We start from the raw sequence: 26,933 nt of genomic DNA, 5'->3' as shown, positions 1-26,933 counted from the left end.
TTTATGGAGAAATGCATTTGAAATATCTGGCAAGGCAGACATCATCCTCTTGTCCTATAAGACATCTTTATCTGCAGTGGACTCTATACTGTCCGATCAGTGGGTGGGGTCCAAATTAAGTCTTCTCTGGAACAATGCGTCATTTAAGATTCAAGATGTACCTGTGTCCTGGCACTTTTGACAACAGAGTGGAATATGGTTATTACAGGATATAATAATAGGAGATCGCTGGATGTCATTTAAAGAACTATCTAATAGATGGGGCCTGCCTAGTAATCAACAATTTAAGTGGCTGCAGCTTATTCATTTTTTGAAGAAATCATTGCCTTATATCCTAATCCTGTCAGTACAACCTAGTCTAAGTTTACTTATTCATAAATTCTCACAGATGGATAGTAAAGCGTCTTTGTGGTACAAATTGATGCAGAAAGCTGAATTTAATGTACCTCTTGCAACAGAACTCAAGTGGACTAAAGACCTGAATCTCCCCTCTGATGCCATTGACTGGTCCATCATATGGTCAAATAATAATAATAAAGCTTTATATCCCGTCATACCTTTTCAATTCAAGACGGTATACAGTAGTGGAAAAGTACAAAGTGGATAATGAACTTTTTCAGTTTTTAGACAACATACTGTAGTGGATAGTTAAAGTGGGATTTTGGGAACAGGTAAGGGGGGGTAGAGAGTAGAGGGAGAGGTGTTTTCCAGTCTTTACGATCAGCCTCGCTTTTACAATTGTCCACTTTTCCTGTTGTTGGTCATGTCATCCAAGCGACAGGTACATTGGAGCATATCCTATTTTCATGTAAACACCTTACTTTGTATTGGGATAGAGTTTGGTCTACTATAAGTGAAATCCTGGAAATCACTGATTCCCTCACCTTTCAAGTCATCAACTTAATGGCACAAGGTTTAAATATTCCTTTGGACACTCATAAGGTCTGATTGTTCATTACTATGTTATCCTTAGCGATTCAAAATGTGTTATATTGTTGGAAGGACTTATCTAAAGTTGAATTCCATACATGGTGGAATACATTTTGTCTGACTGGTAAATATGAAAAAAATACTAGCAGAAAGAAATGATGCCCTTTTCAAATATACATGCAATTGGTCGCCACTAGTTAATTACTGTGAAGCTTAATTCTTATAATCACTTGTCACTGAAGAGGTTGAATATGTCGAACTCAGCTAGGTTATAATGTGCTGTTGTTCATACTCATGTGTACATTATATCAATCCCTTGTTATTCTTATACACTGATTTGTATATATTTTGAATATTGCTTTTTCTTTTTTCTACATTTGCCTTATTCAAAACCTAATAAAAATTTTTTTAACTAACTAAATAAATAAATAGTAGCACCCATGACCTGACCTGAACCCTCCTTTCTTTCAAGTTACTAAAAAATAAAATAAAATTCACTGTTGTCTCTAATTCATTGATCCAGCCTGACCTTTTGTTCTCTGGCTTACTTAAAATAAAATTTCCCTAGTATCTGGTGCACCTTCCCAAGGCCTGTTGACCCTCCTGTTGGGGAGTACCTGGAGGAGGCACGAGTTATGTGCATTAACTCACACTTTAGTAGCCCCCAACGTAAGGGAAAATTTCTATTAGGCAGGCTGATCCTCACTTGGTGCATTCTAGGATGTACCACACAGGATCAAATGTTAACATTTTCCAAAGTGGTGGCATCTGAGGAAGGAGCAAGTGGGTATTGCTCCTGCCTTTTCCAGGTACTCCATAATTGGGGTGGGGTAGGGGTGGGAACAGGGGATACACTAGGGAAGTTTTAAGCAGGTTGGGAGGAAGAGGGCTCAGATCTGGTGTTGGGTAATTGTAGACACCCAGGGAGATATATATTTTTTTAAAGTAAAATGGGGGAAGGTAGGGTCAGGTAGGGGAGGGGAGTGGTTGCTGGGTCTAACGCAGGAAGCAGAGTGATTGAAGCATAGTTTTGATAGCTTTTTTGCCCTGATGCAGAAAGTGAACCAACCCTCCTATACTGCCTCAAACTTGGTAATTTTTTCACTTTGTGCATATTAAAAAAACCTCTCTGTATTGGGGCAGAATAGTTAAGTCTGCATAACGCTTGTTTTAATATAGTATGTGCTGATGGCTACCATGTTAGCTGACTCCCGCACTGGACCCATTTCCATTTTGTTTGTGGTGTAACGTGCATTCCTACCTGTCATTAACCATACACTGCAGTCTTTGATAGCTTTCTGCTTCTATCCCTGTATTCTCACAAGACAGAGAGCATTATGCAGTTCAGAGTTACTGCAGCTATATGGTGCTGGAAAAAAACAGAATAGCTGCTCAGAAGATGGCACCACAAAGATGCTTCCAGAGAAAGTTTAAAGGGAGATAAAAACAAATGGAGGAGGGGAGAATGGAGGTTGATATCTGTCATTTTGTCCAGTGATGGTATTCATTTCATTTCAGTTTGTAATCCCTTTTATCCAAAGCGGAGTACCAAATATCATACATAATGAAACATATGTTATCCCAGGACAAGCAGGCAGCCTATTCTCACATATGGGTGATGTCACCGACAGAGCCCAGATGCGGAAGCCTCGCAAGCAGACTTGCTTGAAGAAGCTAGAAGTTTCGAGTCGACCGCACCGCACATGCGCGAGTGCCTTCCCGCCCAGCGTAGGGCACGTCTCCTCAGTTCTCAGTTTTCCGCGGAGCCAAGAAGTCCGTCTTTGACTCTCTGCGTTTAACTTTTCAACTTCGTGCCTACACCGCGATTTGTGTTTTTTTTTTTTTTTCTTCACGAATCGCTCTTCGTATGTTCTTTATTTTATTTTCAGTTAAAAAAAAATAAAATAAAATTTTAGTTCTTCGTTTGGCTGCCAGGGCAGGTCGCTCGGCTGCAGCCCAAGGGCTTCAACATTGTAGCGGCTGTTTTTCCTTCTATGTCCCGGCCAGCGACAGGATTCAAGAAGTGTAGCCAGTGTCAACGTTCGTTTTCTCTCACGGACCCTCACACTAGGTGCCTTGGGCCACAACATTATCCGAAGTCGTGCGAACACTGTACTACCCGTCAACCTCGAGCTCTTAAACGTCGTCAACTTTCAGTGGAGAAGCTCTTCCACGCTTTCCACTTCGAAGCCCACTTCGGTCTCACCTTCGACCGAGGGCCCTCCTGCCCCCACCGCTACGACTTTGAGCCTCATCAGACCTTCTTTGTTTGCAGCGGCTTTATCCTCGACGACGTCTGCTACATCTTCCCCTGTTTCCTCAGGTCAGATAGCTCAGCAGACAGTTCCACCGGTAATGCTTAAGGTGCCTAAGACTTCTAAGTCGAAGCACATTTCCACTGCCTCGGTGGAACCTCCAGCCAAGGCAGGTGGTCCAGTTTCAGACGCGGATCCATCTTTGCCAGCTTCCTTCCAGACCATGTTAGAGCAGCAATTTCTTCAGTTCCTTACTAAAATGGGACCGAAGCTAGCTCTAAACCAGCCTGGGCATTCTGCAGACTCAACGAGGTCGAGCCTCTTCCTCTGTCATCGGCTGAAGCTTCACACTCTATGCAGGGAGCAGAGTCTCTGCGAGTGTCTGGTCTGGCATCTAAGCATGTGAAGCAAGGAGCAGATTCTTTTCAAGTGCCTCAGCAGGAATCCTCGCACTCTATACAAGGAGTAGAGTCTTTGGGAGTGCATCGAGGTTCCTCCATCAAGCCTCTGGAGCTTCAGTCCAAGGCCTCCAGTCCCATCCATTCTTTGGTGGCATCGGCTGCTATTGTCTCCAAGGCAAAGTCTCCTTGATCTTTGAGATCTGCTTCCAAGCACTGTTCTCACCGACAATCGAGAACTTCATCGAGGCATCCTTCCAGGCATAGTTCTTCCTCTAAGGAGTGTCCTTCCACTAAGCCTCGATCTACATCTACTTTTGCTAGACTGCCGACTCCTCGTTCGAGGTCTCCACTTTCATACCTCGAGGATTCAGCGGCTTCCATAGCCTCGTCCAAGTCTCCCTATTCTTTTGAGGCCTTTTTTCCAGCCGAAGCTTTATCTTCGACCCAGGCTGCCTCGACGACCTCGAGTCCTTCTTGAGGCAAAGCATTGCCAGATCAGCTATCTTTCTCATCTTTTCTTCGTCAGATGGCTGTGGACGTGGACCTTCAACTAGATGCTGGTTCCAAATACTCTAAGGAGTATCTTGAAGTCGTGCATCTTCCTCAACCTCCAGCAGAGTCACTTAAGCTTCCTATTCACAAGCTTTTGTCTCAAACTTTTACCAGATGCCTGGAGACTCCTTATGCAATTCCAGCGCTTCCAGGAAAATTGAACTCCAGATACAAAACACTCCTTTGTAAGGGATTTCAAAATTCACAGTTATCTCATCAATCCCTACTTGTGGAGTCCTCCTTGAAGAAGTCCCATCCTTCCAAGGTTTATGCCACAGTTCCTCCTGGAAGAGAAGGGAAAACTATGGACAAATTTGGGCGTTGCATTTATCAAAACGCCATGATGTCCTCTAAGATTCTCAATTATAACTTCTATTTTGTCACCTATTTTGAGTTCCTTATTACTCTTTTGTTTAAATTTCTTACCTATTTGGACACTTAAAAACACTTTGAATTTCAGGAAGTCATCGCTTCTCTATCACAACTCAGACTCCATCTACTTCAGTTGTCTGTCTGGGCGGCTGCTTGCTCTGTAGCCATGCGTCGCCTTGCCTGGCTTCGTACCATTGACATGGATCCTAATTTTCAGGACCGCTTGGCTAATATTCCTTGTGCAGGCAATGACCTCTTCGATGAATCGATCGAGGCTGCCACCAAGAAGTTGTCTGAACATGAAAAATCTTTGTTTCTATTGTCAGACCTAAACCAAAGCCAACTCCTACCAAGCCTACACGCCCTCCATTTACCAGAGGCATTTTTCTCCAAGACCGGCTCCTTACACTCGCCCTCCTCCTAAGAAACAACAGCCTCAGAAGCAACAAAAATCTAAACTTTCTGCTGCACCTAAGGCTTCACAGCCTTTTTGACTGGTTACAACAGAGCATAACCTCCATCATTCTGTGTCTGACTTATCTTCCCCCTATAGGAGGTCGTCTCCATCATTTTTACCACCGATGGATGACAATTACAACCCACCTCTGGATACTGATCATCATCAGAGAAGGATACTCTCTTCCAGTGTTCGCCCTAGAAATTTTTTCCAGCCGGGTGGCATGAAAAGTAGCCGGACGGGACGGGGAAATATGGTGGTGGGGAAAATTAAGGGCTCCTTTTACTAAGCTGCAATAGCGTTTTTAGCACGTGCAGAATTGCCACGCTACACGGCTAGAACTAACGCCAGCTCAATGCTGGCATTAGTGTCTAGCACGTGCGGCAATTCTGCGCGAGGTAGGCGCACGGTAAAACCGCTATCGTAGCTTAGTAAAAGGAGCCCTAAATATGTGCTATTTGTATTAGTTAATTATTATTAGTTATTTTCCAATGCTCAATATGACTGCCTTTCTTAAGGTTTGACACTTGTTCCATAATTTTATATTAAATTTAAGAAGTATCCAATTCTAGAAGTGAATAATTAGATATTTGTCCTCTTTCAAATGGTATAGAGCAGCGTCTCTGAAACTTTTTAAACTCCGGCACACTAAAAGGAGCAAATGTTTTTTATGGCACACTAAATGCAGCAAATGTTTTTCATGGCTGGAAAAAATTTCTGGGGAGAACACTGTTGCCGTTAGTTTTCAAGGTCCAATCACATCAAAGAATGATGCTTATCTGGCAGTTGTATAATAAAAAGAATGGATAAGATAACATGAGAAGTGAAATTGTCATGAATCAGAGGGATACATACCCTGTAGGTCCTAAAAGCAGGCTTATGGATTAGATATAAACTATGAAGGCAGTGGTGTACCTAGCATATGTGACACCCGAGGCCCATTGTTTTTTTGACACCCCCCTCCTATCTGTATGAAAAACATGATTTTTAGTAACAATCCACACATCATACAAGAGTGTACCTAGGAAAAGGCAGCATCTTACATACTGCAGTGTGTGCAGTACATCAATACACCCATTGTAAAACTAAACAAGCCAGACTAGTACGGATCAATCCTACACAGTCAATCCTAACTGAAAACCATGTCTTTCGAACACACAGAACACAGAAAACACCTTCGCCTAGTATGGAATATGTAATCACAAGCTAACCCCTCTCCCTTTTACAAAACTGTAATGTGGTTTTTAGCCATGATGGTAACAGCTCAGACTCTCATAGAATTCTGAGCAATTACCACTATGGCCGGTGCTAAAAAAACGCTCTACAGTTTTGTAAAAGGGGGGATAAAATAGAAAAATGTAGACAAAAGTTAAATTGAACCACCAAGAAGCTGGACTTTGCATACAATGCAACACCACAGAAACAGCGATGCATCTCCCCTAAAGCAAAAAAATAAATAAATATAATTTTTTCTACATTGTCTTCTCTGGTTTCTGCTTTCCTCATAGTCTTGTCACTCTCTTCCTTTCATCCACTGTCTACCCTCTCTCTGCCTCTTCTATATGGCATCTTCTCTCCTTGTATTCCCCTTCCATCTCTCCCTTCACCCCTATTATTCTGGCATCCATCTTCTTCCCTTCCCTCCTCCAATGGTCTGGCATCTCTCTCCTCTTCTTCCCTTCCCTCTCCCACACCCCCATGGTCTGGCATTTCACTCTTTCCTCTCCCTTCCCCCCCAATTCCATCTAGTATCCTTCCCCCTTATGTCTCTCTCTCCTTTCCCTGCACACCAATTCCATCAGCATCTGCCTCCTTTCTCTCCCTCCACCACCCTTCTATACCACCCTGACCTCCTTTTTCTCCCTCCACACCCTTCTATACTCCTCTCTCCCTCCAAACCAGCAAGGTCCCATGATGACTGCTTCTGTTGCCTCTGTCTCTGGAAGATGTAAGTGACGTTGGAAGAGGTGGGCCGGCAGACGCAGGGAGTTTCAGCAAGGTTCCGCAATGACTGCAGCTGCCTGTCCACCCCTTCCGACGTCACTTACGTCTTCCGGAGGCAGAGGCGGCAAATGCAGTCATCGCGGGACCTTCCTGCACTTAACTGCGGCTGCCGACTCTGCTTCGGAATAAGTACGGCAGCCGCACTGAGGTGAAGGTGCCATTTAGAGCAGCTCGGAAGGTTCTGGACAAAGCCGGCTGTGTACCCCCCTAGGTCTGGCACCTGGGGCGGTCTGCTACTGTATGAGGGGACAAAAAATAATAAAAAGAATGGCTAACGACCGATTTAGACATGTCATACAATTATAACCACAAAAATGTCATAAATTGTAATTCTAAACTCAAAAGACTCCAGACGAAAAGCAGACTATAGAAAGGAAACCAGAAAAGACCAAACCCATAGTACTAAGATCCAAATGTGAAAATCAGACATGCCCATTATGAAGAGACGTGTGGATCACCGCTAATTATAACAAGTGAGTCTTTAAAATATGAGACAGTAACGGATAGCCAGACCTGGTGGACGGAAGTGACAAATACTTGATCCAAAACCAGAGCACCGTGATGAAATTTGAATGGAAATATGGATACCTATTTATACTTTTGAGTAAAAGTGCGATGCAAATATGTCATAGAAAAGAATAAATAATGTGTAAACTAAAAACCAAGAACAATATATTGTAACACCGAACTCAGAATTAAAGAAATAACATGCTAAAAGAACTTAACCCCCCCCCCCTAAAACAACGAACTTAATTGGTTCCAGGAGCAAGTTTGTTATGTGAAACGTTCGTTATGTGAAACGCGTTTTCCCATAGGAATACATGTAAAAAAAAATAATTCGTTCTGCAGCATAAAATATGCTAAGATGACATAAAAAAGATAAATTTTTTGTTATTATTTTTATTTAGATACATCTAAAAACATACATCTCCCTGTCCTTTTACTTCCACTATCTTCCTATCCCATCTCTATTCCCTTTTGTCCCTCTCCCCATGATCAATCATCTCACCACCTCTCTCTGCCCTCACCCTCAGGGTTCAAGATTGCTTCCACTCTTTTTCCTGTTGTTCTCTCTGCCTGTCACCCTATGATTTAGCATCCCTTCTGCCCTTGTCCAATATTTCCCCTTCTCTCCCTCCCTCTCATCCCCTGCTCCAACATGTGCTTTCAGCGGCCTTCTCCCCCCTTAAGCGTCTTTTCTTCTCCACTCCACCTTTCCTCCCTCCCTGCCTCCACCTTTGTGGCGCTTTTGCACCCGACCGACAACAGAACAGGCCCGGTCGGACAAATCTCCCTGTCCTGTAGCCGCGAATCTAAATTACCTTCTTACAGCAGCTGGATTATTGAAGCTGCTGTAAGAGGTAATTTAGATTCGCGGCTACAGGGCAGGGAGGTTTGTCGGCCGGGCCTGTTGTCGGTCGATCGGGGGACCTGACCAGCTGTGCACATTCTTCGGGGCGGACCGCCCCCTCCCCCCTCTTTCGTTCGCCATTGCCTTCTTCCTACCTGCCCTGCCGCAGCCGCACACAGCCGAACGGAAGTCTTCCTGATGTCAGCGCTGACGTCGGAGGAAGGGAGGGCTTTGCTTAAGCCCTCCCTCCGACGTCAGCGCTGACATCGGGAAGATTTCCGTTCGGCTGTGTGCTGCGACAGGGCAGGTAAGGAGAAGGAGACTACCCTCGCGGCTCGACCAACCCCGCTGCGATCCAACCCCGCAGGAACCCCGGACTTCGTTGTGTGAAACGAAGTCCGTTGTACGAATTAAGACATAAAGTTCGTTGTGCGCAGCGTTCGCTGTGCGAGGCGTTCGCTGTGCGAGGCACCACTGTACTTAAAATGATGGCTGGTTGCAAACAGTATGCCTAGACTATATAGACCTAAACAGGGCAAAAGTAAATGTATGGGAAATGAACAGCTGATAATACAGAGTGTATCTTGAAAACATAAGCCAATAGTAGCTCAAAGACAAGCCGACCGGGTAGATGAAAAGTGAAACCTGGGAAAGTTTCAAGTTTAAGTTTATTAAATTTTTACTATACCGACTATCAGCAAATATCTAGCCGGTTTACAAGTTAAAATAAGATAAAAAATAAAATTAATACAATATATAAAATAATTGAAAAGAAAAAGAAGAGGGAATTGTGAACATTTAGACTTTAACTGGACATACTGGAAAGTGATGGTAGGGAAAAGAAGTGGAAGGGGAAAAAATACATAGTTCAATTAAAAAAAAAAATTGGAAAGGGAAGGATGAAACATAAGGAATGGGATCGCTTCCTAAAAGCGGTTGAGGTATTGAAGAATGACTTATATTTGGGAGCAGGAAAACGCATCTTGGAATAAGAAAGTTTTTAATTTAGCCTTAAATTTATCAATTGATGTCTCGTGACGAATGTGGGATGGCAATGAGTTCCATAGGGTAGGAGCGACTACAGAAAAGTTAGTCTTTCTTGTATAGAAGAAATCTTTGATTGTGGGGACAGATAGCAGGTTTTGATCGGCTGATCTAAGGGTCCGTGATGAGCAGTAAGGGATTAGAAGTTTATCTAGAAAAGAAGGTTGACGGGAGAATCTAATTTTGAAGACTTGCATAATTGTTTTATATGTGATACGATGGGTTATAGGTAGCCAATGAGCTTCTTTCAGGAGAGGTGTAACATGGTCATATTTTCCTAATTTGTAAGATCTAAATTATTGTTCAAATGAGCTTCTATTAAAACCAAAGAATAAAACCACAGCACTCAGGAAAGTAAAAAAAGGGAGAGTAAAGTGGACTTACCGAAAAGGTCTCTGCACTGATGAGATAAACTCGTACGCAAAATAAATGTGAACACGCGACAGTGGGGGCTATGATATTTGATCCGTTGAAAGAGGCGCCAGTGGCTTGCAAAATGTCGGTAGTGGATTGAATGCACACTGATAGGGGAGGGGCATCGGGCTGTTAAAAAAGGCTGCTTTAATAAATAAATGAAAATATTGGTGAAAAACTAAATAAAAAACCAAAACCATAATAAAATGCCGAACCTGATTGCAAGTGGTAGTGAAAGTAGCATAAGGCACCCGTAGTACTGCTTAGAATAAAGAACCGTGCTGTACATGAGGAGAAAAAAGAAAGAATGAGGTGATAAGATGTAAAGTGCTGGCCCTTCACTGCATCACTTGATAAAACTAACGAGCGATGTTCTAGAGCAGGAGTGCCCACACTTTTTGGGCTTGCAAGCTACTTTTAAAATGACCAAGTCAAAATGATCTACCAACAATAAAATTTAAAAAAAACACAAAGCACACTGTACGCATAGGAATTCCTATTCTGGAGTTTTTTTCAAAGAGGTCAAGGCAGATGACTCTATGCACTGTCACCTCAGTAACAACCATAGAAAAATAGACAAATATACCCCCTCCCTTTTTACTAAACTACGATAGCAGTTTTTAGCGCAGGGAGCTGCGCTGAATGCCCAGCGCTGCTCTTGACGCTCATAGGCTCCCTGCGCTAAAATCAACTATTGCGGTTTAATAAAAGGGGACCATAGTGTAAAATATAGACAGCAGATATAAATTCAGACACATTTTGATCACTAAATTTAAAATAAAATCATTTTTCCTACCTTGTCTGGTGATTTCATGAGTATGTGGTTGCGCTTTCTTTTTCTGACTGTGCATCCAATCTTTCTTCCCTTCTTTCAGCTTGTATGCTTCCTCTCCTCCAGACCTCATTCCCTCCCCCGACTTTTTCTTCCTCTCTCCCTGCCCTTTCTTTTTTTCTCTTCATGCCCCCTTTCTTTTTTTATGTTTCTCTTCTTTCCTTCTGTCTCTCTGCCTGCCCTCTTTCTTTCTTTCTCTCTCCCTACCCTCCTCCAAGCCACTGCCGCTGCCATCGGATAACAGGCCCCAAAACTGCCGCCGCCCCAAGCTCTCCCTGCTTCGGGTCGACCAGCCTTCCTCTCCAACGTCAATTCTGCCATCGGAGAGGAAGGCTGATCGGCCCAAGATCGCGATGACCTATTGGGAGAAATGCTGCCGGGTCCTGCCTTCGCGGAAACAGAAATTAGGCAGGACCCGACAGCAAGAAGAGCAAATTGTAAACTTCACTGACCTGTCTCCTGCCTTAGCCCATAGCAACGCATACTTTGGGGCTCTAACATGTGTGTGCCGGTTTCCCTTCTCTTCCCCCCACCTCCTAGTCATAACTTCCGATTTTTGGAGGGAAGAGAAGGGAAGCCGGCATGCACACGTTAGAGCCCCGGAGCATAAGTTTGCTACAGGCTAAGGTATCTCCAAGCCTTTTTTTTCTTTTTAATGTTGAGCAGCAGTGGCAGCAGCAGAATTTAGCTGGGCGAACATCTAAATTACCTGGGCGGACCACCCGGCTAAAAGGCCCTAGGGAGAACACTGCTCTTCATTTCACTCAGGTTCCACCAGAGATTCCTCCAAGAGAGTATCCTTCCAATCCATCCCAGACCGCCGTTCTTCTTCAGGAAGCTCAAGCTCTGCTTCGTCTCCATGGCATCTAACCAATTCCTTTGGAACAGCAGAACAGGGGGTTTTACTCCCGTTACTTCCTTGTTCCGAAGAAGTTGGGCCTCTACAGCCTATTCAGGATCTCAGGGCTTTCAACAAATTTTTGCTCAAAGAAAAATTTTGCATGTTCTCCCTGGCATCCCTTTATCCCCTTCTTGAGCAGAACGACTGGTTATGCTCTCTGGATCTCAAGGAGGCCTACACTCATATTGCCATCCATCCGGCCTTCCGTCAATATCTCAGATTTCGGGTGGGGAATCTGCATTATCAATACAGAGTGCTGCCCTTTGGCCTGGCTTCATCTCCCAGAGTGTTCACCAAGTGCCTGGTGGTGGTGGCAGCAGCTCTACGAAACCATGGTCTTCAGGTATTCCCCTACCTCGACGACTGGCTCATCAAAGATTCAACATCTCAGGGGGTTATTGTAGCGACCCAACGGACTATGTGGTTCCTACAAAGTTTGGGGTTCGAAATCAACTTTCCCAAATCCCAGCTTCAACCCTCTCAGAATCTACAATTCATCGGAGCTGTTCTGGATACTGCCCAACTCAGAGCATTCCTTCAACAACAACGTCTGGAAGCTCTACTTCAACTCTGTCATACAGTGTCTTTCCGCTCTTCCATCTCAGCGAGACACATGATGGTACTACTAGGTCACATGGCCTCCACAGTACACGTGACTCCTTTTGCCAGACTTCACCTCAGAATTCCTCAGTGGACCCTGGCTTCTCAATGGACGCAGGTTTGCGACCCACTTTCTCGACACATCACAGTCACTCCTCCTTTGAAGCAGTCTCTCCATTGGTGGATGCTCTCTTCCAATCTCTCCAGAGGCTTGCTTTTTCAAACGCCCTCTCATCAGAAGGTCCTCACGACAGATTCTTCGACCTATGCTTGGGGCGCTCATGTCGATGGTCTCCGTACACAAGGCCACTGGACCAGTACAGATCATCAATGTCGCATCAATCTGTTGGAACTCAGAGCGATATTCAAGGCTCTCAACGCTTTTCAACATCTTCTTCACAACCAAGTAGTCCTCATTCGCACGGACAACCAAGTCGCCATGTATTATATCAACAAACAGGGGGGACGAGATCTGCCTCCTTTTGTCAAGAAGCTCTGAAGGTTTGGGACTGGGCCATCCGCCACAACACATTCCTCAAAGCTGTCTACATCCAAAGGGTGAAAAATTGCTTGGTGGACAACTTGAGTTGTCTTCTGCAACCTCAAGAATGGATTCTCGATTTCTCGCCTTTTCATCACATTTTTTCACAGTGGGGAACTCCTCAGATAGACCTCTTTGCAACTCCCCACAACTACAAACTGCCTCAGTTCTGCTCCAGGATATACTCTCCTCATCGCCTTGAAGCAGATGCTTTTCTTCTGGAATGGACGAAGCTCTTCCTCTATGCATTTCCTCCATTCCCTCTCATTCTCAAGACTCTGGTCAAGTTGAATGATCATGCCACCATGATTCTGAGGTTGACTACCTGAGTGTTCAGGAATATATTGTATGTCTACTAGAAAGAAGTTTAACAATGTAAGAACCTAATCTTTCCTGTATTTCGCATGATGTTACATTTTTCTTGTACCTAGGGCAATGGAGGGTTAAACGATGTGCCCAGTTGTCACAAGAAGCAATGGTGGGCATAAAACTCAGTTCCCCAATATCTCAGCCCACTGCACTAACTGTTAGATTGCTCATCTTGATACTTCTATTTGCATGTGTGTTATTTACTTTCTTATTCTGATGAAGGCTTAGGGCTAGATGCACTAAAGATACTGACTGGATTGCTGTTGGCCGATTCTCGAACGGCTTTTGATGTGCTATCAAGTTTGCATGCAAACACGACTGATCAATCGCTCAGTGAGTGCTTGACCCATGCGCAGAGCCCTAACAGCAATGACAGAGGAAGCAGCCTCCTGTCACTGCTGTTAGGGCTTCTTTTTCTTTTCTTTTTTTTATGGCAGAGGTGTGTGTGTGTGTGTGTGTTACACATGCACAATATGCCCCATTAAAAAAAGAAAAAGCTCCCCTCTGCGCTGACCCCCTCCCCCGTGCCACCGACTCCCTCAAACTAATCCCCTGCCCTTCCCCAAAAATAGGCAGGAGGAATGCCACATCCCTCCTGCCACACAGAACATCAATCAGGGCCTTAGGCTCTTCCTTCAGTATACTGGATACAGAGGGAGGTGCCTAAGGCCTGATTAACGCAGACGCCTTTGGCCCCTCCCCGTGCATCACAGGATGCACCAGGAAGGGGAAGGCCTATCATTTATGACTGGCGGCCAAAGCAGGAGCCTTGGAGCGGGCTTCCTGCTTCCAACTTTTTTAAAAAGGTATAGGAAAGGTTCAGGGGGAGGTTAGAGGGGGGTAGTAGTGGAGGCCGTTCAGTGGCAGGAAAGAGTGAGCATCCTTCCTGTCATTTTTTGGGGGGATGGGGGGAGCAGTGGCTCCGGGGTACCTGGCGCAGGGGGAGGCCATGGCATAGGGATGTTATGCTTGGCAGGAGGGAGTGGGCACCCTCTGCCAATTTTCTCTTTGTGCTGCGTTTGTCAGGGGTCATTGGGGAGGGCTGTTATCTGAGGTGGGGAACTTTTTTTTTTTTTTTTTTTTCCTTTATGGGACAAATAATTTGCATGTGTAACACATGCAAAATATCTCTGCCATTGAAAAAACAAACAAACCAGGTAGACCCGTCGGTAACACAGTTACCAAGGTAAACCAAGAAGAAGAGGACTTCCTTATTGTATAATCATCCTACCCAGAATGACATATAGTATAGAGCAGTGTTCTTCAACCTTTTTATACCCGTGGACCGGCAGAAATAAAAGAATTATTTTGTGGACCGGCAAACTACTAAGACCGAAATAAAAAAACACATTTTCGCCCGTCTCCGCAAGCTCGGTCCCCACAAACCATCTGATCCCATCTGCACAAGCCTCAGTTATGATTTTATATTGAACGTATTTTATTAAAGTATAAAAAGAAACAATATTCTGTACAATTGTCATTTTATAAATATAAATATTCAGAGCAAGGACCAACAAAACCCCTGTCTCCCCTCCCCTTCACATATATCCCCTCTACTATCAAGAAAACTGAACAAGCCAAATTATTACAGAATGCTACACAGAAATATCATGCTAACAGAATACTGCAGTCACACATGATAGAAATAGTGTTAGGCTTTGCAGTCCCCAGTTATGTCTCTAGCAGTAGCAGGATATATATTTCAAATCTGATATATTGTAATGACAAAATAGAAATAAAATGATTTTTTTCTACCTTTTGTGGTCTCTGCTTTCATCTTCTTTCCACTCTTCCTTCCAGCGTCTGCCCGTTCCATCCACTGTCTGGCCTCTCCTCCTTCCATATGTATCTGACTTCTTTCTATGCCCCTCTCTCCTTTCCATCCAGCCTGTGCCTCCTCTCTCCTTTTTACATCATTCATTCCAGCTTCACTGCTTTCTTCATTTTTATCTCTCCTACACCAGATCTAGCATATTTATCCCTCTCTCATTTCTCTGCTGATCCCCTTTCCAGCATCAATCTCTCTCTACTTTCTCATTCCTGTCTCTCCCCTTTCCCTCCTCTAATCTCCCTGCCAGCTGTTTCCTTCCTTTTTTCCTTCTCCCTTCCCTCCTCCCCCCCTATCCAACAGTAACTCTCTAACCATCCCTTTCCCTCTTCCCCTCCCAGCAGCATCTCTCTTTCTACCTCCAGGTGCAGTGGCAGCTCTCCCTTTATCCAGCAGCTTCCCAGCTTCCAACAGTGGCTTCCTCTCCATCCAGCAGCTCTCAGTACTTGCCTGCAGCAGTGATTTCCTTAGGCAGCCTTAAGTCGTTGCTGCCTCTGAGGAAGGTAAAGTTGCCAAAGTGAATCACTGCCCTGGTAAGTATAGAGCTGCTAGGAGAGGAGACAGCCACTGTTGAAGGCTCCCTGCACATTCGCAAACCCCCCCCCCCCAAGCCGGCAAAAACTTTGCACCGCAGGCCCTGCCGCCCAAGACGAGCCGGAGGCCCCTATCCGCCGCATCCTGCACGTGGGCAGACTCTCAGCACAGACGCTGCTGATGGCCCCAATCTACACGCTGCCCCCACCGCGCACGCTGACCACCGCGCATCTCCCTTCTACTTGCCGCTTCCCCGCGGCCCTCTTCGGCGACTCGGCAGGGGCAGCGATCAAGACAGGCTTCCGACGTCGGGACCTTCCCTCTCTGAGTCCCGCCTATTTTTTTCAACTTCCTGTTTCCGCATAGGCGAGACTCAGAGGGAATGCCCGACGTCAGCAGCCTGTCTTGATCGCCCGAGGCTGGGCGGAACAGATTTCCCCGAACACCACCAGGGCAGGAAATTTAACAGCGTCCATCTCGCCGGCCCTGCGCGGACCGGCAGGAATTTTCTGCGGACCGGCACCGGTCCGCGGACCGGCGGTTGAAGAACTGTGGTATAGAGCAAATTGGATCTAATATGGATGTTTCCAAAAGATTTGAAGAATATATGAAAAGGCCTACCACAGGCTAACTTGAGTGTGTCTATCTTCAATATTAGCTGTTCCCATATAGAACAAAATAAGCTACTATCTTTTTCTAAACAGTAGATTTACTTGCAGTAAGAGACAGGCGTATCATAATTATGGGTGATCAGATCATAGGACCTCTTATAATTTCCATGTTATTTCAGGTCCACATCCTGACTCCAAATTTTAATCACCTACGCCTGTCCCATCCTCTTCCTGCTCACCTATTTTGTGTAAAAAAATACTACAGAACACAGTTACCGATGGTCTAAGCTAGTCGGTTTTTCCGATCGCTAAAACCCCCCCACCCTTTTTTTTTTTTTTTTTTATACCCAAGTGATGTTAGTGCATCAATCTCTTTTCTACTTTGCATGGGGTTTTAGCTAATTTCTATGGCCGGATCAGAAAATGGGCGATTGATGGGAAAAACAAGTGGTGGGCTGTTTTGTGCATCAGGTCAGCGATGATTGCTGACTTAAGAGCACCTAGCTGTTAGACTGTAAATGGTATAAAAGCAGCTTGTGAAATATGCTTAATTTCCTGGGATGGCTTCTGAGGGTATTTTCATTGTATTTTCAATCTAGGTTCAGATGCAAGTTCATCCAAAGCTTTCCTCTACTGAAGATGCTCTCCAATATGTTGAAGATTTAATCCTTCAGTTATTAAGCATGTTGTGCCAAGTCCAGCCTCGAACAGTTTTGGATGTAGAGGTAATGTATAGAAATAAAACAAATCCCACCAAAGGAAATAAAGTACAGTGGAACCTTGGTTTACTAGCATAATTCGTTCCAGAAGCCTGCTCATAAACCAATTTACTCTTATATCAAAGCGAGTTTCCCCATAGAAAGTAAGGGAAACTCGCTTGATTCGTTCCACTTCCCATCCCACCCCCGAGGCTCTGGTGCGCTTCCACATCTCCCACCCTCCCGCGAACCGGCATAGCCCCCACTCCCAAACGTTGCCCCCCACTCCCAAACGTTGCTCCCCCTGCGAACCGGCATCAACTCCCCTTGTGAACGCCTGCCTCCCACGCCCAAACTGAAAGCTTACCCCCCAATGTGGCATCGGCACGCAGCACCAACCCACAGGAGGTGCCGATGCCCGAAGATCGTGCCTCTCCTCCGACTGGGCCTTGAGCATCTGTGCATGCTCAAGGCCTTCTAGTTCACGCCTCTCTCCGAGATTCAGTTTGGGCGGGCGGGGGATGCCGGGGGGCGGCGGGCGTTCACAAGGGGGGGGGGCGATGCTGGTTCATGGGGGGGGCAGCATTTGCGGGCAGGGGGGCATTGCCAGTTAGCGAGTGGGGGGACTCGCAAATCGAGTCAATGTTCGGTTTGCAAGTCAACGATTTGCGAGAATGTTTTGCTCGTCTTGTAAAACACTCGCAAACCAGTGCACTCGTAAACCCAGGTTTGACTAATACCTTTTTATTGGACTAACTCAATGCATCTTATTATGAGCTTTCGAAGGTAACCCTTCTTCAGATCAGAAATAAGGAAAACATGAAAGCATTTCAGTGATAGTTTTACAGGAAGAGGGAGGGGTGGATGCATGGGTTAGTAGGAGACAGAGAGGTGACAAAGCAGTTTTAAACTTCTTTGTAAGTGTGAAAGAAAGCCTATATCTTTAAGGCCTAGATTCACTAACCTTCCCGATCCGTGGGCGATCCATGACAGGCCGACTGATTCTCAAAGCGTCCTCATGCAAATGGGGGTGATCGGAGGCATGTCCCCCATCGACCACACCGATTGCTGGAGAACGATCCTGACGCTCGCACAGACCATCTTCTTTGTCTGTAGATGGTCTGCGTATGCTCTCCGTGCAAGGAAGAGCTACTACAGAGCTGGAAACTTACTTTTTTTTCACGAGCACGTAGTTTTAACCCGCGGGTTTAAAGTGGGGCTGCACTGCAGCGTGTTCTGGAACTTAACAGAACATGCTGTAGTGCAGCCCCACTTTAAACCTGTGGGTTAAAACCACAGAGTCGGGTCAGAGAGCGGGGCGGCAAGAGCAGGAGAGTCGGAGCGGGGCGGCAAGAACAGGAGAGTCAGGGTAGAGAGCAGGGTTTTTGCATTAGAGTCATTTTGAGATTGAATGCTAACACTTTTTTCCCCTCTACAAAGCTATTGAAAGAAAAACCCTTCCTGTTCCTGATCTTTTGTCAAGGCTCACAAGAGAAGAGGAAGTCTTTTTCCTAAATTATACAGATATTTGTGAGGCAGGAGAGTCAGGGCAGAGAGCTGGGTTTTTGCACAAGCAACTGGTCCTCAGCAGTCGCTTGTTTTTGGATCAGCCAGCCCAGTCGGTGTTCCTGATTTTTCTTTTTAGTGAATTGCTGCCTTCTTACATTTGCATGCCATTCCCCCCTCATTTGCATGCGTGGATCGAATCGGGAGTGGATCAGATCGGGAGTAAGGTTAGTGAATCGGGTCAGAATCGCAAAGTGGTCGGGATATGATCCGTGTTCTTAGTGAATCTAGCCCTAAGTCCTGTCTGGTAGGTGTCAAACGTAGAGGTAAAAATATCTTTTTCTCCTTTTTAATAAATTGTGACAGTCATCTCCAAAAGATTGAAAACCTGACTTGATTCACATTGTAAGCGATTCATTGCCTCTTTTTTCTCACTATTTTTGTGGTTGCTTCCAATCCAACAGAAGTTAGAAAGAGTTGTACGAAAGACACTGAGAATGTCTTTCTGGAGGCAAATAACTCTGAAAACTTGGAGAAGAGACTGCTCAGGGGTGATATGATAAGAGGTCTATAAAATAATGAGTGGAGTGGAAAGGGTAAATGTGAATCATTTGTTCATTCTTTCCAAAAAATACTAGGACTAGGGGGCATGGCAATAAAACTAAGTAGAAGATTTAAAACATACCGTAGAAAATATTTCTTCACACATCGTAATTAAACTCTGGAATTTGTTGCCACAGAATGTGAAATTAGTTAGCTTAGCAGGTTTTAAAAAAAGTTTGGATAATTTCCTAAAAGAGAAGTTCATAGGCCATTATTGAGATGGCTTGGGGAAATCCACTGCTTATTTCTAGGATAAGCAGCATAAAATCTCTTTACTATTTGGGATCTAGCTAGGTACTTGGAGTAGCCACTGTTGGAAACAGGATGCTGGGGCTTTGATGGACCTTTGATCTGTCCCAGTATGGCAATTCTTACATTCTTATGCACATGGTATGTGGGTGAAAATCCGGCCAAATTAATTGGGGGCTCCAGAAAAATACTGTATTTTTCGCTCCATAAGACGCACCTGACCATAAGATGCACCCACCTTTAAAGGAGGAAAAATCAAGAAAAAAAATTCTGAACCAAATGATGTGCCCTGTACCCTGTCTCTTCTCTGGTGGTCTAGTGGTAGGCCGGGACAGGGCACATCTAGTGGTGGGCATGTCTAATGATAGGCAGCCTCAAGCCAGGCCGCAAGCCCCAAACAAGCCAGCCCCAGGCCTGCCAGTCCCAAACCATCCAGCCAGCCAGCCCCAGGCCAACCAGCCAACCTCAAGCTAGTCAGCCAGCCAGCTCCAGGCCAACCAACCAGCCCCAGGCAAGCCCCCTGTACATTTTTAAATTTTTCCATCAGTTCCAGCCGGCATCGCTCCCTCCCTGCCTGCTGCGGCAGCCTTCGCTCTTCCTTGCTCCTCATTTCCCAGACAGCAGTGAAAAAAAATCAGCAGCACAGCTGTCAGGAGCTCTCTTGCTCGGCCCCTCGCTGCTTTCCGATTGATTGCCGCACATTACACCAAATGACACCACACATTACAAAAGCACATAGATGCAAGCACAGACTTGTCTTGGATTGGTAGATGCCAGATAAATGTCTTGAGAGTTACTGTTAAAAATAGACCTAACTACTGTAGTAATATACCCCATACCTTTCAGGTCTGAGAAACACTCTCTTCCTCTTTGTACTACCCCCCCCCCCCCAACACACACACTTGTAGGTGCATTGGTCACTTTCTCTTCCCCCACCCCCCACTTATGGATCCAGCATCCATCCATCTCTCTTGCCCTTCATCCTGCATATCCAGCATCCATATCCTTTCCTCTCCCCCCCCCCCCCCCACCAAACACTTTTCCTCCACCTAGCCCCCCGGGTCTGGCCTCCAATGGACTCCCTCACTCTGTAGAGCTGTAACTCTTACCTGTGGCTGTCCTGAAGCAGCAGAGGCAGCACTGTAAACAGACTGCTTGCGTCCAGCCTAGGCAGGGCCTTTCCTCTGCCGCTTTGGGGGAAGATGTATCTGATATTGAGAGTTTATGGTTTGATGTTTGGGTTTTTGATTTGGCTAGGCTTTAGGAATGGGGCTGTTAGAATTTTTGTTTGTGGGGATGGGGACTGAGGGGGGATGGGTTTTGAGACAGGGTAGGGCAAATGTAGTTCATTTATCCTTAATGTATAGGTACCTGGTGTATTATGCTAAGTCAGTTTTCATGAGAGTTCTTTTGAGTGTCTGCAGCCTTGGGAGGCCACTCTTGGGATATTAGTGTTATTTTTTTTGTTAATTAGTGGAGCTGACTAAATTGTGCATTGCCACACTAAATAACATAGTAACATAGTAGATGACGGCAGATTAAGACCCGTATGGTCCATCTAGTCTGCCCAACCTGATTCAATCTAAAAATTTGTTGTTGTTTTTTCTTCTTCTTCTTCTTATATATTTCTGGGCAAGAATCCAAAGCTCTGCCCGGTACTGTTCTTAGGTTCCAACTACTGAAGTCTCCGTCAAAGCTCACTCCAGTCCATCTACATCCTCCCAGCCATTGAAGCCCTCCCTAGCCCATCCTCCACCAAACGGCCATATACAGACACAGACCGTGCAAGTCTGCGCAGTACTGTCCTTAGTTCTTCAATATTTACTATTATTTTCTGATTCTATATCCTCTGTGTTCGTCCCACGCTTTTTTGAACTCCATCACCTTTTTCATCTCCACCACCTCTCTCGGGAGCTCATTCCAAATTCCAAGCATCCACCACCCTCTCCGTAAAGAAGATGTTGATGGAATTCACTCAACGAACAAAGGGAAAAAACTGCAGGGATGAAGTACAAGATGCCAAGTCTTTAATCAACAAACATTGCTATTGACATAAAACAGTTTTTTATCCAATATATGGTCCAAGAAGGATGATAAACCGGGATCTGACACGGTCTGTGTTTCGAAGAAACACTCCTTCCTCAGGGGTCCTAAAAAATATTAAAATCATATACTGAGGTACCATATGGATTGCAACTGGATAAAAAGCGATTTTTGTAGATAGATGATCGATTCGGGTTATCTCCTTCGCAGGGCAGCTTTTTAAATTAAGATAAGTGCTCATCTTTAAATAAAATGGTAGGAGGTGGAGACACTGATCATTGAGGAGGCTAGCTACTTATAATGTGAACTTGAATGAAATATGTTTGTTCAGATGTAGCCACTGAGGTCTTTTCTCCAGATAAATGACTACATTAGAACTTCCTTTTTGAAAAAACTGTTGGATTAAAGAGAAGATATCTGAGGGACAATTAATTACTATTATTATAAAATTTAAGATTCTGTAAGAAGTGAAGTTTTTAATATGGACTGACTTTGTATCTTCAACATATTCAATGGTTATCGATTTCGAGCAATACATTCCTTCAGAGCATCATCTGGAATTTCAGTAGACTGTTCATACTCTCACAGACTGCACCATATCTTCAAAGATCACACTCTGATGCTTTTCAACTGTTTTCCAGAGCGTCCGCTATGTCAATAACTGAGACACCTAGCTTGGTTCAGACTCTCTGATATAGACTTCAATCTCCAAAATAGATTGGCCAATATCCCATGCCTAGGGAAGGAGCTTTTTGGCGAGCCCATCGAGGTTGCACAAAAATTAGCTCAACATTAGCACACTTACAATGTGCTCTATTTAAAGTATTTGAAGTCTTTTTCTTCAAGGGAGATCTACTAAACAACCTCCTTCACATTGGAAACATACTCCTTCTGTGTCTGGGCAGCCACAGCAATAGCAGTAAATTTGCCAGCGACTTTCAACTGATTCAGGGGCAGTTCAACAGGAGAAGTTGTTTGACTGCCCAATTCTTCCAGCTCAATCAGAGCTTGCTGTCACTATATCATCAACGTTGGTCTCTCTTTTCAGCTGACCTATGACTTCTCATAGTCCTTGTGGAAGGTTTATCTTTTTGGCATGCCTGTCTAATAAAACAAAACAAAACCCCAAAACTCCTCGGTTGTCTGCGACATGAACTCCATTTTGGGTTTGAGTTTTCAGCAGTATTTCTACTTCAAGTTTCCTATGAACTTCACTGAGTTAGGCTTGCATTGTGGGAAATTCACCATGGGTGTAGAACCTATAAGGTGTTTTTTCCTATTGCCTGGACTCCATTCCACTAAGAGGGGAATCTAACATGGGTGTGGAGTCTGTAACATTGGATTCCTCCAAATCTATTTCAGCATGCATCGCTCAGGCTGTAACTGCTTCTGGATTCCACCGTGGAGTGTAGACCCTGTATGGTGATTATTTTTTATTTTTATTTTTTCTTATTGCTTGGATACTTTGATTTAAGAACAAGGACCAGATCTAATAGGGGTGTAGAGCTTGTAAGTTAGATTCCTGCGATATCAGATCTTTGTCTTGTTTTAATTTAAAACCAGGATCAACCAGTTTTTTCTCAAGCAACAAGCCTTCCACTGTAACATCAATGTACCTTCCAGAAGGCTTCCATTTACTTCAACTATTTTGCCTACACCTGTTCTCTAAGGAGCATTCTCCACAGGACTTTTTACTCCATCTCCATTTGATTCTAAAAGGCCTGGAGATTTGGGAGTGACTGTAGGGGAGGAGGAGGCCACTACATCCTTTTTAGGATGTTTTTTCTTCTTGCTGCAGTTTTTCAGTCATAGTTTCTGGACTGATGGTCTCTTCTATTTAGTTTACAATTGCACGCTTATGCATTTTGGAGTCAGTATGTGCATTACAACCTGTTCCTCCTGGGTTTTCCATACAGGTCTCTTACATTTCTTTCAGTTTTGCTTTACGCACACAGATAATTTCTATGCTCGGGCTCACTTCATCTCAACTTCTACTTGCTGAGTCGCACTATACTATATACCTTGGCTAGAGATTCTACTTCTCAGGTTCTCTATCAACGGACTGAGAATATTTGGCCCTAGGAAAGTACTCGACATATATATTTCAATCATGAATTACCATTTTGTTCTAGACAAATCTTTTCATTGTTTAATAATGGTAGTCTGTCTCCTAGATGGAACGGACCAAGCCCTCTGTGCGTTTCCTCCAATTCCTCTCTTGTTCAATTCGTTAGTTCAGCTTCAGCAGGAATTGGCCTCCAGGCTTCTTGTATCCCTGTTGAGCCAGACTAGCCATGGTCAAAAGTTTTCTCTCAGTTGCTGGAAGTCTGTTTTCGCCTTTTAGTGCCCTTCGGGGTGACCTCAGCAGATGCTGGGTTTTCTCATTCTTCCAGACTTTTTTACAGCAGCTCTATGAGGAGTGGGGGTGGGAGATGGTTTTATTGTTCTAGGCCAGGGGTGGGCAACTCCGGTCCTCGAGGGCCGGAATCCAGTCGGGTTTTCAGGATTTCCCCAATGAATATGCATTGAAAGCAGTGCATGCAAATAGATCTTATGCATATTCATTGGGGAAATCCTGAAAACCAGACTGGATTCCGGCCCTCAAGAACCGGAGTTGCCCACCCCTTTTCTAGGCTCTTTATATTATCAAACCATTAACCTAGCTCATATCTGCTTTCCGACTATTTCCTACCCCTCTCATACTGAGCTATTGGCTTCACTTCAGTCAGAAGTTGCCTTCAGGTTATGAGTATTTTCCATGTTCAGGTCAACAAACTGTTCATCCTCTGATTTCTAACTTTGCACAGGTCTTGTTGACCTCCATCGGTCTCTAGTGGTTTGAATCCTCAACTTGTTCTCTCTTCACTGTTGCTCCCTTTTTTTTGAGCCATTTACAGTTTTGCACCATAATACATAGAAACATAGAACATGATGGCAGAAAAGGGCCACGGCCCATCTAGTCTGCCCACACTAATGGCCCACCCCCTAACTACCTCCATGAAGAGATCCCACATGCCAATCCCATCTTTTCTTAAAATCTGGCACACTGCTGGCCTCAATTACCTGTTGTGGAAGATTATTCCAGCGATCATCCACCCTTTCAGTGAAGAAATATTTCCTGGTGTCGCCATGAAATTTCCCACCCCTGATTTTCAACGGATGCCCTCTTGCTGCCGTGGGTCCTTTAAGGAAAAAGAGATCCTCTTCCACCTCGATATGGCCTGCGACATATTTGAACGTCTCGATCATATCTCCCTCTCTCTGCGTTCCTCGAGTGAGTAAAGCTGCAACTTACCCAGTCGTTCCTCATACGGGAGATCCTTGAGACCTGAGACCATCCTGGTGGCCATTCGGTGAACCGACTAAACTCTCCGCACATATTTTTGATAATGCGGCCTCCAGAATTGTACACAGTATTCCAGATGGGGTCTCACCATGGATCTGTATAACGGCATTATGACCTCGGGCTTACGGCTGACGAAACTTCTACGGATACAGCCCATGATTTGTCTAGCCCTGGATGAAGCTTTCTTCACTTGATTGGCAGTCTTCATGTCTTCGCTAATGATCACCCCCAAGTCATGTTCTGCTACAGTCCTTGCTAGGATCTCACCATTTAGGGTGTAAGTCCTGCATGGATTTCTGCCGCCAAGGTGCATGACCTTGCATTTTTTGGCATTAAAACTTAGTTGCCAAGTCTTTGACCAATGCTCCAGCAGGAGTAGGTCCTGTGTCATACTGTCGGGCATTGAGCTTTTGTCGGGCACTGTGCTTTCATCTGTTGTGCGGTTGCCTACTATGTTGCATAGTTTGGCGTCATCGGCGAATAATGTAATTTTACCTCGAAGCCCCTCAGCCAAGTCTCTTACGAAGATGTTAAATAGGATCGGGCCCAAGATCGATCCCTGCGGCACTCCGCTGATCACCTCCGTCGTATCGGAGAGGGTACCGTTTACCACTACCCTCTGAAGTCTACCTCTAAGCCAGTCCCTAACCCATGCAGTTAATGTTTCACCCAGTCCCATCGTACCCATCTTGCTCAATAACCTGCGTTGTGGGACGCTATCAAATGCTTTGCTGAAGTCCAAGTACATGACGTCCAGGGACTCCCCTATATCCAGCTTTCTGGTTACCCAGTCAAAGAAGCTGATCAGATTTGATTGGCAAGACCTTCCCTTCGTAAAACCATGTTGATGGGGATCTTGTAGATTCTCCTCAATTCTCCAGTAGTTTTTCTGTACCCCTCTTTTTTGTCTGGACAATAGAGGTCAGGAGATGACATATAAGAGGGCTGTTCAAAAAATATCAGACCTTTATTCATAAAAAAATACTCGTAATCAGATACAACAATCTTATACTAATCTCCTTCAAAGTAGTCCCCTTATGCTGCCTCACACTTTCCAACGGTTCTGCCACTGTCGGAAGCAGCGCTTTAACGCCTCTTGAGATTGCTCGCAACTGGTCCGTCGCATTCTACATGATGTCTTCTCTTGACTGAGATGTGGTCCCTTTCAGGGTTGTACCCATAAACCCAGGACTCATCGCCAGTGATCACTGTGCTGAGGAAGATGGGATCACTATTCACAGTCTCCAGCATGTCCTGTGTGATCTCCAAACGGAGTTGCTTCTGCTCGATCGTTGGCAGCTTTGGCATGAACTTCGCTGAAATTCTCCTGAAACCCAAATCCTCAGTCAAAATGGAATGAACGGATCCAATGCTGATGCTCGCCTCTTCTGCATGTTCTCTGATCGTGATTCGATGATCCTGCATCACCAGGGTCCTCACTTGGTCAATGATGATCTTATTTCTGGATGTTGAGGGCCTACCAGAACGTGCTTCACTCTCCACTGATGTGTGGCCATCTCTGAAGTGGTTGTACCACTCCTTTATCTGTGTAACTTTTTGCTTTGTCACAGAAGGCCTATTGAGTCTTGCGGATTGTTTCCACTTGGGAATCGCCAAGCTTTATACAAAATTTAATGCAGTAGCATTGTTCAACCTTTTCTGTCATTTTGTCAAAAATAAATCGGACGGCGCTCACTTACACTTCTTCACTCATCGATGGTCTGCCGGCGACTGACAGCTTCTGTAGGCTGGAAAAAATTCAAGCATTAGGGTCGCCTACATACGTGCACCAAACCATGCCTCCCTAGCTTTATTTGTTGACGCAAGAAAAATTAAAGTCTGATACTTTTTGAACAGCCCTCGTACATCTCATCATTGTGCTTCTATTTTTATCTTTTAAGCCTCATTCTCAACCTGGAGAAATGGCTCATCATACCTTTAAACTGCAAGAAATCCTTGGGTTTCTCTTTCAAACAACTACGCTTTACAGAACCTCTTCTCATTGGTTCATCACCTTTTTCACCGGTTAGTTCTGCCTATCCCTGGAGACCTATTTCCTCATACAATCTGTATCTTTTTTGCCATGTTTGGGCTATACTCCTACTTGGGACATCTCTGATATCATGTAAGCTCTCAGCCATTCTGGCTTAGTTGCATTCTTATGTTCCTATCATTTAGGTACATTCTGCATTGCAGCTACTTGGTTCTCAGTCTACTTATTCATGCACCTCTCCTATCTGGAATTGTTTCCAGAAGGGAGGGTCGCTTTGGCCAAGTAGTTTTCTACAAGATTTTTTTTTACTTCATTGGCCAACTCTCCATCCATCCCGTTTCAATAAGCTAGGGAGTCCCATATGTGAGAATATGCTGCCTGCTTGTCCTGGGATAAAGCACTTAACAGATAACACCGTAACAGGTGTTATCCGGAGACAGCAGGCAGATATTCTCACAACCCATCCACTTCCCCTGGTCGGCTTCTTAGCTTGCTTATG

The 26,933-nt window shown here is 44.7% G+C and overlaps 1 protein-coding gene across 2 annotated transcripts in view; it reads left to right on the top strand.

Moving 5' to 3' along the window:
• Positions 1-26,933, top strand: part of SOS1 (SOS Ras/Rac guanine nucleotide exchange factor 1) — a 311,664-nt gene that overhangs the window by 10,864 nt on the left and 273,867 nt on the right. For both annotated transcript variants that reach the window (XM_033937170.1, XM_033937172.1), the window contains one exon: positions 16,596-16,721. In XM_033937170.1, the coding sequence (XP_033793061.1) occupies positions 16,596-16,721 (126 nt within the window). The remainder of the gene's footprint in view (positions 1-16,595; positions 16,722-26,933) is intronic.

This window comes from Geotrypetes seraphini, chromosome 3 (assembly GCF_902459505.1).
Source record: "Geotrypetes seraphini chromosome 3, aGeoSer1.1, whole genome shotgun sequence".
NCBI classification, from domain to species: Eukaryota; Metazoa; Chordata; class Amphibia; order Gymnophiona; family Dermophiidae; genus Geotrypetes; species Geotrypetes seraphini.
The sequence above is the reverse complement of the archived record's forward strand: the minus strand, read 5'-3'. Positions and strand labels throughout refer to the sequence as shown.